The sequence below is a fragment of the Pygoscelis adeliae genome, unplaced genomic scaffold, assembly GCF_000699105.1.
Source record: "Pygoscelis adeliae isolate BGI_AS28 unplaced genomic scaffold, ASM69910v1 Scaffold98, whole genome shotgun sequence".
Taxonomy (NCBI): domain Eukaryota; kingdom Metazoa; phylum Chordata; class Aves; order Sphenisciformes; family Spheniscidae; genus Pygoscelis; species Pygoscelis adeliae.
This window is the reverse complement of record NW_008825547.1, coordinates 3,627,222-3,640,434: the sequence shown is the minus strand read 5'-3', so window position 1 is coordinate 3,640,434 and position 13,213 is coordinate 3,627,222. Positions and strand designations below refer to the sequence as shown.

Below are 13,213 nucleotides of genomic sequence, written 5' to 3'. Positions count from 1 at the left end.
CAGGTGCACTATATGTTAAAACTACTGTCACAGTCAGTGGAGCCTAGAGCGCAATTTAGTTGCTCAGATGTCTGCTTCAGGCTAAACGCAGTGATTCTCCAGGCTCCGCTGACTGTATCAGATTTCTGCTGACGGTGAAATGAGCTTAAACAATTGTCTACAGGTGAGCAGTGTAAATTTAGGCTTGCATTAATTTTGAAATTAAGACAATATCTCACTATACTAAATTTATAGGGAACTTGGATTCCAACTTTTGAAGCTCTGAACCACAGCTACGTTCAACAGAGTAAAGAAAGCATCTCCCTTGTCAGATATTAAGAGTGAATTTATTTTCTTCATTTAAGGTACTCCACACTGGGAGCAAGGCAAACTACGCTAGCATCACAAAAAATCCATAGAGAACCAGTTTATTGTAAATTTACATATCAACTTATATTTCATAGACTGCTCTATGTACACAAACCTCTAGCTGCCATTACCTGCCCAAGGAATAACAATAAAAACATAAACATCAAGCAAGGGCAGGCTTTCAGGCTAACTTGCCCTTATTTATAGATTAGAGAGCAGACAGGGCAATCCTATCATGAAACTAGAATGAACTTTACAGAGGCTGGGTTTCCAAAAGTGCAAGGAGAGACTGATTTGGGCATTGATGTATTGAAGGCAAAATTGCCTACCCATTAAGACTTGTACCTGATGTGTGTAATTCTGAGTTAAGTGCGCAGACACCCTTCTAGGAGTGTTCCTTAACTCTGAATAAACTCTGAATCCATTGCTCAAAGGCCCCTCCAACTCGGTCGGCGTGTGTCTTGGAATCTACGAGGTTAACAAGTAAACAACATTGCCGTTGACATTTTTAACAACAAAAGCAACACCAGTCCAGGAAACTCAAGCCACGAAAAACCCCCTCGTATAAACAGATGCAGGAATGATCAACACTTTTCCTGCTCCAGAGGCACATAAAACAACCAGATTTTCAAACCCAGAGTGGGCCAGACAGGATGACACTGTGAGAATGATTGAGCCCTGTAGTTCCCACCACTACAACGGGAGAAGTGAGAAGAGACCTCGGGAAGATGCAGATGCAACAGAGGGAATATTAACCAAAGGAGACAGAATAGATCTGAGGACATTTTGCTTCTACTGAGAAACCAGTAATTCTTTAGACAATGCCATATCTTTCTGCTACAAAAAGACCAAGATGGGCCACCTGGGCTATGACATGAAGGAGCTTAAAAAGTTCGTAATTTTCCTCTAATGGGTAAGAATTCTGTCACACCAGGACTTCTAACTACATCTTTTCATAGACTAAACCATAACACAATAAACTAAAGTACAGGCTGCGAGTTACGTAAAACTATTCCCATCTGATCACCAATCAAGAAATTTTAAGAAATAAGTCTGCGTATGGAATATTAAACTGGCCATTTTGAACAGACGCAGCATCTTTCTTATTTTAGATATACGTAAATCTAACACTTAAATATTTAAAATACAAACCTCGTGCAACAACTTCAAATTAAAGACAAATTTCTACAGAACTTGTGAGTGTTCAACAGTGCAAAATTAGCTTTGCCTTAGCATTTTAAATTTTAGCAATAAAATAGAAAATAATAAAATAGCAATGGGAAGCTATCTTCATAATTGATCACTTTTATATGACTTCCTGGAGCACTAACATCAATTATGCTCGTATGTCAAAACAATGTTGGCACACTGCCAACGAAGATTCAGATCAGGGCCACTGATTTATTCATTTATTCCTTTTTGGAAATCAGTGAATGGTACAGTCAACTTTCGGGTGTTAAACATGAATACTATACTATGAAGTATAATGAATGAAAAGCCAGTGTGTCTTTGTTGGACATACAAGTAAAAGGGAAAATGCATTTATTGTAACTTGCTTCATTTCGAGGCTGCAGTCCAGCCACCTGTAAGTATAGTATTGACCGGCTGCTGCTAGCAGAGTCTATCTCATAAGAAATAGGTGATTTCTAATTAGCAAGGTATGATATAACAAAGCATGTACTCGTTCAGAGGCCTTTATTTTGATTTCAGTCTCACATATGTAACCAGTTTTATCAAGCAACCATTCAAAATATGATGTTGTTGATAAAAATTGACATGGCTTTCAGTATTTTATGGCACAAATAACGTTTCTTTTCCTCAGCCACTTGATGATAGTGCTTTTCCGGTTACAGCGGATCGGGTGCTTCTTGCTGTGTACTACATTGTTGCATATGAAAAACCCCTATCAAAACAGGATATCCAAGGCAATCATTTATCTTATGAACATGAAAGCACGGTACATATTCCCAAGTAAAGGGAATGGCCTCAGATGCCAGTGCTGGCTTACAGTCCTGCATCGGTGAGCCTGACCCTCATGTAAACAACAGTCCGTTGGGAGGCTGTTTGTTACGGATTTATTAGAAACCTTGTCGATAACTTACTTGTGCTTTTGATAATTCTGTATTTGGTTGCCAGGAGACTTGTGTTCCTGACGAGATAAAATGAACAGGAAATCCTCTATAGCCTTGTCACTTTTTTCACTAGTAAATAAAAATCAGAACAACCATTACAAAATACTAGCTACTGTAAACAGAAGAGAGAAAAAAAGACAAGCATTGCATATTTTAAATAAAGCAACATACAGCCCTTTTTGCCCTCTCCAATTATAAGATGATAAAAGATCACCTTTATAAAGTAGAATGACCGGATTTTGTGGAACGTGGCTGTTTTGGCTCCAAGGTATTTGTAGCGTTATAGTATCAGAGCCAGGATACAGCTGCCTTGTGACTAAGACGTCGTTCACTGAATAAGTGCTATCCAATCCCTCGACGTCACCAGACATCTGTTTCCTGTTTTCATTCTTTCTTTCACTGTTATCATTTTATCCAAGTTACCCTTTCACCTGAAAACCATTTAGAAGCCTACAGAAACCAGCGCGTGCACGCGCATGTATATCAAAGAAATTGATTTAGGAAAAAAATTGCTGAGAGCAATTTGTTCATTTTAATACAAAAAGCAGGAGTGGAAACAAAGTTGCCTTCCCCCCCCTCTTCTCCTCCCCAAAATACACAATGATACATAAACACTTTTGTCTTCTGGTCTTCACTAATATGACTAACTTCCTTCTTCGCTTCCAGTTAAGTAGCTTTCCTGTTGAGTACCACCACCTCCACAAAATACAATTGTGAATTGATTCATAAAAACAGAAACATTATGGCACAAATAAGGGAAGGCAATAAATACTCTTCCCTGCCTCCAACTCCTTCCCAAATGGAGGCAGTAGTATTGTAATAACAAAAAGAAAAAAAAAAAAAAAAAGTATTGCTTGTCATTTAAGTTTCCAAACCAACAATCATCAGGATGCAGAACAGGATACATCTAAAGCGAGAAAGTTATTTACTTCACATTCAAGTTAACACTAGCTATACTTTTTTTGGCACACGGTATTATTCTTAATGTGCCAAAAAAGTGTTGTGCACCTTATAAAATATGAATGTTAACGCCACTAAGAACAAATTCCTGCTATTCACAATCCAATTTTATATTGGTGTTGTTTTGCTATGTTTCACCTATACTTAAACCACGAATCAGGAGAACGACCATTACTGACAGCATCCAACACAAATGAACAACGGACAACAGAAGCTGAAGAGCAAGTTGTCAAAAATTAGTGACTTTCCACTGTTAATCTCTGGATTTCAGATTATTTAATCAGCATGAGAATAAAAGACTTGTTTTATTTTGTCTTGCGATTACAGATGCTCATATTAATTGACAAGGCAGTTTGTTGAGTGAAGCAAGAATCTGGGCTGGTTGACAAACACCAGCAAAAAAATTCATCCGCTTCTTGTTACTCTCTGAAAGAAAAGGAAGATATTTTAATTTTTTTTTTTAATTGTTTTTTTCCTCCCCCCCTTGAGGCAGGCAAGTGAAATACAGGTGTTATACAGGAGAAACAGGCGATTCTGGCACTCACAGGGCTTCCCCTACGAGATGGGATGGTTTGGCAGCTACAGGAAACTGTAAGTAGCATTTCCAAAGGCACATGAAAATTGGAAAGCAAGACTTATTCTTCAGACTGTTTCCTAATAACGAAGTTATCCCTATTTTAAAGCCAAATTCAGCTTCCATTAAAGTTCATGTAATTCTGAAGCATCTCATTAACTTCTGAGGAGTCAGATCAAGTTCCAACAGATTAACTTGGTCTCCTCTCTCATCTTTCAATTTACTGCCTGGTTCATCATACCCAAATGCCCAATCCTAAGCTTCCGTATGGAACCTAGAATACTTCTGCATAGTAATAGTATGGTATTCTGGAGAGATTGATGACACAAACGTTTCTTGGAAAATATTTTTCAAGATTGTAGCAAGTTGGTTTGATTAAAATACTGTTTCCCATAAAAATAATTTGTTCCTAACTTTTCACAACATCTCAGTTCATTTGTCCACTGTCACATACGCAATCTGCGATCAAGCTGAAAACTCAATCCTAATTGTCTACTTTGTCCATCACATCCCCATCCTTCACGATCTACTGTCACTGTCTAATAGTCATTGACTCTGGATTCTGCTATGCATTTTTATTAATGCCACTACATTTGTGTCTGGACAAGTCTTAAATTCTGTTTGAATAATAAACCCCATTGATTTAAAATAGCTTTTTTTTTTCTTTTAAATTTAGATAGAAAGTTCTTTTAAACTGCACACCCTGCCTTCCTCAATTCCATCTGAAGGAATAAGACAAAAATCGAGACCTCTCAAGCTCTAGAATTACTGATAGCAGTGACAAAACCCAAAACATTGCTATGGAATTGAAGAGGTTAGTGAATTCTTCTGTACTTTGTTATTTCTGGTTGTTTTTCATTTTCCCCATCCAAAAATAGATGGTCTACCGCTTAGAGGTATTCAAGACACCATTTTCTAAAATGTAAAATATAATATTATGTAATATGATTGTAAAACTATTATTAGTTTTGTATAGCCATGTTTCTGATTTTAAATTGACGGGGGGAAAAAAATACAAGCTAATTATTAAGTCAAGTTACTCTTTGGAATCATCCTCTGAAATAAATGCAACATTGAAACATTTTGTCTGAAAACATAACTGGCAAATCATTGCAAGAGAAAGTGTCTGAACACACCCTTTATGTCAGACTCTACACTGCTTCCAAATGCTACGACTTTTCCATACACTGTATTATGACAATAAAGAAGTTGAGCTACACCAGAAGATTACATAAACAAAAATTTAATGTTTTGTCTAGTATAACAGAAGTCTTAAAAAAAAAAAAACCAACAAACACCACTTCGTATTCATTATTTCATACCCAGATGTTTCCTGTACACCTGCAGTTGTCTCCAGTCCTGAATTCACGAGCTATAGTATTTTAACAGCCTCTCATCAGTTGGTTTTAGAATTTTCTTGTCTGCCATGTTTACGATCCATCCTGGAGCAAGACCAAAAAAAATCTGTCTAGGATCCTTGCGTGCGCTTAACATTTTGAAGAGTTCATCCTTAGTTATGTCTGGTAAGACATAACCATATTTCTTGGCAAGTTCAAGCCTGGCTTCTGCAACCTTAGATGGATCTGCCAGGTACCCACGATTCCTGGCATCTGTGTAGTAACGGACTAGATCTTCCGGTGGAAGCATTCGCTTTGGAATAGGCTGGCCACGCAGAAAAAATACTACTGGCTTACATAAAATTTCTGTGGGCAAACATGAGAGAAAATTAGATACTGTGCTTTATAATACCTATTTAAAGACATTAAATGACACCTTGTTATTTAGTATTTTGTGCTAAATAAATTATTAAACTCTTATTAAAAAGTATCAAGCAAAAAAAACAGATCTTAAGAATATTCTTGTTCAGAATAAGATAGTGTTTAACAAGTTTCACTTAACCAAACAACTATGTTTTAACTGATTATTTATAGTGACAATCTGGATGAATCATTACTTCTGATACATTTAGAATGTCTACTTTGGAAAGACACAATAACTAAGCTAGAAGATGCCATTTATTTAAAGGATTGACTTCCAGTTTAGAAGCAATGCATTTGCATGGCTATTTACACAGCGTACCAACAAATGTCAAATTTAGTGTTTCTATAAGTATTTTAAATAAAGAATCAATGGCGTGTGCACCTATTTAGTAATTTGTGAGACTATCCTCTCCTCCTCAAGTTTTACTGAATTTGGCAAATTACATTCCAGATCCTTTTAACCTCAATATTTTTCCAATCCAGAAAATAATCAAAAAAGAACTTTTATCACTCCAGGGTAACGCATTTTGCACACTAAAAATGTCTATTCCTCTTGTTCTCAGCCTCATTCACACATGAAAGCTCCATTATTGTCAATAAAAAACGTATGAATGAATATTAGGCAGGATGCAGCCTCAAGCAAAGCAAAGCCTCATTCTTCAGTGAAAGTGTTCTGAAAACAATAGCCATTTTGACTGGAACGATTCTGAGCTTCTGTAACTTAGTTATTTCCTCACTTTAACTGGGAAAGTATTTTAAATTAAAAATACAAACATCCACAGTGTTTTTTAAATCTAATTTTTTTCCTGAATTTTCTTAGTTTATTAAACACGTGAGAAAGTTAGAAGACAAAAATTCAAAGGAACAATCTTTTATCAGTTCCTCTATTTACAAAGCTACTTCGATTTCTTTAACTGGCTGATTGGTAAGTGACTACTAACACTGGTAGGGCTAAACAGATGAACGGTTGAAAAAAGCAAACCTGAGGATCATTACAGTTCAACATTTGTATAACGATGTGTTGTTGAAGCTTTTAGAATAGAAGTTGTTGATGATCTTCCAGTAAGAACTAAGTTTGAAGCTTTGATTTGGTTCATTTAATCTTTGCACATTTGGGGGCAGGGGGGTGGGGGAAGTCTGAAATGGAAAGAAATTCTTACCCAAACTCCTTGGATCATAGAACGATGTTGTTACAACACCTCCATTTTTTTCTATGGTAGCAATTGCTAATTCAGATGCCCTCTGCACTTCAATATTTACTTTTGCTGAAAAGATATCAGCACCCTGTAAATTTCAACACATATTAGAGTAACATTAAAATTAGTATTGTAGGACATACATTACTTCTTCTCTGCAAAGTAGTTAAGAAACATTAAATCCCATAAAATATTGTGATTTGTCTGTTCCCTGCACCAAGACAGGTAACCAAATTGCCCTCACTCAAGTCACCTGGATTGAACGAAAAAAGTTTGCCTGTCCAAAATATTCATACATTTCTTTCAGTACATTCTAGTCTTCTGTTCTAAAATACAAGTTCAACCTCTTGTTATGTGCTCCTTAACTATTATTTTTGTAGGCTCTCAGGTCTTAAAACATCATCCTGGGTTTTTTTTTTTTTGCTAACACACAGTGCCCTCTAGTGGATTTATTATCACAAAAATTTCACAGCAAACCGATTTAGAAAAGCGAAGATGCTTCCAAAACATGGGAAGGACAATCTGACAGCCTGGCATGGAAAAACCGAAAACCCAAGGCTTTGCACTGCCTGAAGTAATAAGTGTCTTGTATGCATACCTCCTCCACCAGCTGGACACCATAATCCCTTTTGAGAGGTTGCACTGTTACACCTCTGGCGTTAGTGAGCTGTGTTAAGTCAATTGGTTGCGTGGGGTCAACTCTACCCAAATCAATCAGGTACTGCAGCCTCTGAAGACTGAGCGGTTGATACTGACGTCTGAGGCTGGGGAGAGGAAAACAGAAAAACCCAAACAAAACAATTAGAAATTTACAAAATTGAAGCTTTAATAGGAACTGGTCAACTGAGATACACCACACTGTATTCCATTTTCTACCTACTCCTAAAACTACCAAGTAAACATTTAAAACACAGCCATCCATAAGCCAAAATTTTAAGTTTAATTTAATGCAAATGCAAGCCCTACTTACAGCCCAAGACTCCCATTATTTATGCCTTCGGGTTTGCTCACACCCCCCCACCTCCAATATGATATTAATCATTTTGCTGTTGCCGAGCTCAGTTTACTCCAGAACACCTCTCTACCTGCTGACTGGTTTAAGGAAGCAAAAAAAGATGAAGAAATTTAAGTGTCAGCATTTCTTGGTAAGCCAACAAGATTCTAAATAACGACCATCTTCAAAGTGAATCCAGCTTGGTAGCTTCACTGATACATTTAGACCATCTGACAAAAAAAAAAAAAACGACAGTCAAAAGCAAATATATCCTCCCCTCCTATACAAATTTAGTCAAAGACTATCAGCCAAACCCTGTACGCGCTCCTGCACAGCTTGCCTATATTCAACAAGATTTTTTAGTCCATTACCACTGTACCGGACATCTCACAAGTACTGAATGGAATCTTCCTCAAAATATCACCAAGTGAGAGAAATATTGAGAAAATATGCATTAACCCATACCCCAAAGGAAACTGTAATATTTTGTCAATAGCCATCAGCTTCAGCAGAATCCACTTTTGCATTTTATGAAGTTCTAACTTTACTATACAAACCAATGCTTAGAATAGTTTTCCCGATCCCAGTGTCTACACCTACTGCATAGCATTTATGCTGACGCTCAAAACTTTCTCATACAATCAGTTTAACCACTGCTATTGGAAACCTGTCGGCAGTAGCAGAAAAACTGAGCAGCTTATCTTTGTTACTGGCAAGCTAAGTAAGACAAGACAAGCAACAGAATCTGCACTGTCAGACAGTTCCTAACAGAGCAAAAGTTCAAAAAGTAGAGGAACACCACTGCAGACAGAAAGAAGAGTGAGGTGAAGATAAACAGGCAGACATTGTTCAGCATGCTCCCATCCTGCCACAATAGCCTCTCTCAAGTGCATTTACAATGTTCACCGGAAAAACATTTACAATAGCCTGGCATTGAAATTTTGCCAACAACATTGAAAAGACATTACAGAGTACTTTTTTTTGTTTCCACATGCTGTCAGATGCGGTTAAAAACAGCAAGACCCTATTAATTTCTTGTCACTGCAGAGACTTGGATTTTTGCTGTTGGTTATTCATGAACTTGTGACCACTGTTAACATAAGCTCAGTGCCTGCATTCTGCAGCACTTCCTTTGTGGGATTGCGGATCTACACTGTCTTCAGCTATCAAAAGTGCTTCTCACTTACTCATAATAACTTAAGGAAACAGGAGGAAATTACAGTACTCGGAAGTATAGTTTGAATCACATTTCAAAACTAAGACGACAGACAGAGAAAACCTTTGATAATCAGGACAGGTCTGTAGGTTATACTGCATGCATAAAGAATGGAAATATAAAAACGCACAGCTATTTGATGAAGTTATAACAGCAAATGAAACATAAAATCAAACAGTAAGTTTAACAGTTCACAAATAAATTCACATAAGTCCTTTCATTCTTGAACTGCCTGCTAGGCGTGGCACGTTTTTGTTACTCCTGCCTATAACAACTTCTGTACCCATACAATGCTTTCGTGACCATACCTAAAAGCAGCAAAATGGTTAGTGACCAAGGTAACATACATGCCATATTAGGAAACAAAAACAGCTTTAAACAAAAACAAAAAAACAAACAAACAAAAAAGTGTAACTGTCAATATAGTGAAGGAAATGAATAAAACACTGGCATACAGATCTCCAGCTAAGAACAACGACTGGTTAAAAGAATCATTTTAAACATTAAAAAGCTGAAAGAAGGACATGGCACAAACAAGCACCATGTGAAAAGGGGACAGAAGTGTCAAACAAGGCAGAATGTCTGAGGAGAACAATTGTGAAAGATGACTTAATGGCTTCATCCAATAGATTTGATATTAAAGAGCTTGTTAAGATCCTAGGTGGAACAGAGGGCGTGCAGACAGACAAAGACTGCAGTGTTGCGGGGCTAAAAAAGTCAAGTCACAAAGAGAAGCAGAATTGTTTGGCTAGCAGCAGATCAGAGCTTCAGGTGAATAAAGTAAAGAGAAATAACAAAGCGAAGCTTTGGATTACACTTCCATGCCTAACATCCTCACTCGGGTCAATGGCACTGTTCCCAGTCAGTTCAATAGGTTATCTGCTGTGCAGACAGGCAAAGGGGGAAACAAGCACGTACAGAGGAGCGGTCTGTGAGGAGAAACGCATTCAGCTGTAGGAGGAAGGGTAACCTGCTACATACGGGGGATTATGCAAAGGGAAGGGCAAATAAGCAGAGCTGTAAAACAACAGAAAATAAATGAATTCATTAAAAAAATCTCACAAGAAATGGGAGATTCTGCTGGTAAGTAAGCTAACAATCTGAGAGGAATGTCTCATTTTTAGTTAGGCCTGTTTTGGTTAGGGTTCAGGAGAAAGGTCAAGAAAAGCAGACTGATTAATTTCTGAGTAAATGTGAAGAAACTTACCTATGTCCCTCATTAAACCCGTATTTTGGTATGGCCAAGTAAAATGGAGTTTGACCACCCTCAAAGCCTAATCGGGGGCGATTTCCTCTTTGTCTTTCTCCTTTGTGACCTCGACCACACTTCCTACCCCCATATCTTCCACGGCCACGTCTTCTCTCCTTGAAAACAATCAATGATACATTTAGTCAACTTCTTTGGATATAAGTATCTGTAAAATATAAGATTTCAGAGACACAAACAACTGAGCAAAATGCTGATCCTCGAGGAAAAATTAAGTGATAGCTCTTTTCTACAGGGAAAAATAGTCAGAAAAGCAGTTAATGTGATTTTTGCAGAGCACAGCTCTAGGCAGGCACCACAAATAGTCTGAAAGTTTACATGAACACACATTGCAATAAAAGGAATACTGGTATTTAATCCTACCTCTTACACCCTGCACTTTCCAAGTTAGAGAATTTTTCTGAATTAGCTACTGATATTTCCTCCTATTTCATGAGAAAGTTGCTCAGTGCTCAGAAGTTCCCAAACACTGACAATGACAAAAGAAATTATAAAAAAAGAAAAAAAAAAATCAGTTCTACTTCAAGGGGCAGGGGGACAGGCTATATATGCTATGCACACATATAATTCTTTTCACGGACTCAGACTTTCTAAAGGGCCTGCAACTGTTGCAATTTCTACTGACTACAAATCAAAAGAGAAGATTGTATTTTAAACCTTTATTATTTTTTAAATTAAGACTGTGATACTAAGCTATTAGTTTCCTGAGCACTTTAAATTAGCATTGCAGCCATAAGTAGCAGTTCAGCAATCTCCTTGTACTCACTTCCTATTTGTGCCAGCAGAAGCACTTGCACAGCTAAATGGTGAACGGCATTAAAGAGATAAGTAAAGGTAAAACCCTTTTTTTTTTTCTTTTTAAATTTAAAATCCAGGTCAGTTGCACCATTCAGTACAATTCACGGGTATGAAAATATCTATAGGATTACAAAGCAGGCAGTAAGCAAGGGTGGAAATGAGCAGCTGGGAGTGACTGCTATTAAATGAAGCGCTGCCAGCTCACTCTGACCTAATAAAGTTTTCTGTGTCAGGCGACTTCATTTAATTCATATACTGAAGAATTTGCAGCACTAAGGCTCACTTTGATTTTTTCACACTTTGTCAGGGATAAGACAGAGCCACAGGCTTCAGAATCTCACTGCCGTGCTGCACGGGGTAGAGTTCACTGTTCAGCTCCAAGAGGCACGATCACATCTGTGCATCGCTTTGATGGATCCATTTGACCTCACAAAGTTTTTCCCATTTAAGCTAACACTCACTGGCATGTGAACGCCTGTGGAAGGAGCAATGTCATGTTGCTAACTAGTCTCATATCTGCACAACACAATTCACACATCTGCTATCTTCCATTGTGTTCCTCAATGTGAATCAGTCAGACTGGGAAACATGTAAAGCAACACATTCTAAACAGTATTTGTACTGCTTATCAGCTAACTTTAGTTAAGTCACAGCACGGCCATTGTTGGATCAATAATAATGTAAATAATTCATTATTAAAGGGTCTACAGTAAGCCTCTTCAATTTCTCGGTTTTTGTATTCAACACTCAGATAGCCAGACTTCAAGCACCCCTAATCCTACAAGTCACTCTATACAGTTAGACTGCAGCACAGAATGTTGAGTAAAACTCAGGTCTGAAAGCTGCTCATTACATCATGGTACTTGATTATTAGCCTAACACCACAAAATCATAAAATTCAATGTTTTATGCTCTTTATTGTGTCTGTAAGTTTTCCAAAGTTACGGAGCACTTAATGTGCACTGAAATATTAGTAGAAAAGTCACAACGGACATACATCAGAAAAAAATGCATTAATATACTTGAAACATCATCTGACCTAAGATGCACGGCTGACCTGTCTTAATACTAAATAGTATAGAGTTCAAGTGCAGTTTTATGCTAGATGAGAGTATCCCTGCCACCAAAGGAAGCTCACTTGTCCCCAGCCCACACGCTATGCTTCTTTACTCACAGCACCTCTTGTGCTGACAAAAGCAGTTGTGTAGCTCTGCGTTGGACAGGTCAGGGAATTAAACTAGATGAAAACTCTTTTTTGTCTAACTAGTTTTCAGCTGGTTTAGTTCCTGGCTCACAGCACAACCTCTAGCAGCAGTACAAAATATGCAGTGGGTGTGAGCACCTGGGGGCAAACAGAGGACACAGATGGCCCACCCTTTCTGGCAGTTGCCCATACACACACCAGATTACACGGTGACTTCAGTTAATACAAATACACCGACAACATCTGGTCACAAATGGAATGTAATCAGCCCGCCCCCACCAACAGCCCTGAGGTGTTAGCTAGGGTCACTCATCAGCCAGTTTTCTGTGGGGATAGCCATGCACACAAGACATGCAAAGGGCAAGGACAGGGCCAACGCACACAACACTGCCACCCACTCCTCTGCCCTCCCACGCCTATTCCGGCCAGACCGCTCTCCTGGGCCTGCCGCAGACTCCCCAGAGGCTTTCTGACAGCCCTCGGGGCAAACGCCACCGGGGCCGGGCGTGCCCGCTGCCGAGGCAGAGTCCTGCCGCCGGAGGGAAAGCAGGCCCGCGACCCACCCGACAAGCTGCAGGAACTCACCCGCTTTTTGGAGCCTGGGCTGGGCCTTAGGTTGGCCAGACAGACCCTGGGCAGCGACCGCAGCAGCTCCAGGGCCTTGCTCCCACCGTTCCCGCTCATGTCCGCTCACCTCCCAAGGACGGCAGCGACGCTCTCCTGCGCGAGTTGCTTTACGGCAGAACCGTAAACCGCGACTCCCG

General features: G+C 38.8%; 1 protein-coding gene across 2 annotated transcripts; it reads right to left on the bottom strand.

Annotated features, from left to right (window-relative positions):
* Positions 1-2,029: 2,029 nt before the first annotated feature.
* Positions 2,030-13,192, bottom strand: MRPL15 (mitochondrial ribosomal protein L15). 2 transcript variants are annotated; one of them, XM_009332060.1, is made up of 6 exons: positions 13,035-13,192; positions 10,388-10,545; positions 7,569-7,734; positions 6,935-7,058; positions 5,337-5,717; positions 2,030-3,866 (listed from the first exon to the last, which is right to left on the bottom strand). In XM_009332060.1, exons 1-5 carry the CDS (start codon positions 13,131-13,133, stop codon positions 5,380-5,382), a joined length of 885 nt encoding a protein of 294 aa, XP_009330335.1. In that variant the 5' UTR covers positions 13,134-13,192; the 3' UTR covers positions 2,030-3,866; positions 5,337-5,379. The 2 variants fall into 2 exon arrangements, with proteins under 2 accessions (XP_009330335.1, XP_009330336.1); XM_009332061.1 differs by having other exon boundaries at positions 2,030-3,862.
* Positions 13,193-13,213: the final 21 nt, after the last annotated feature.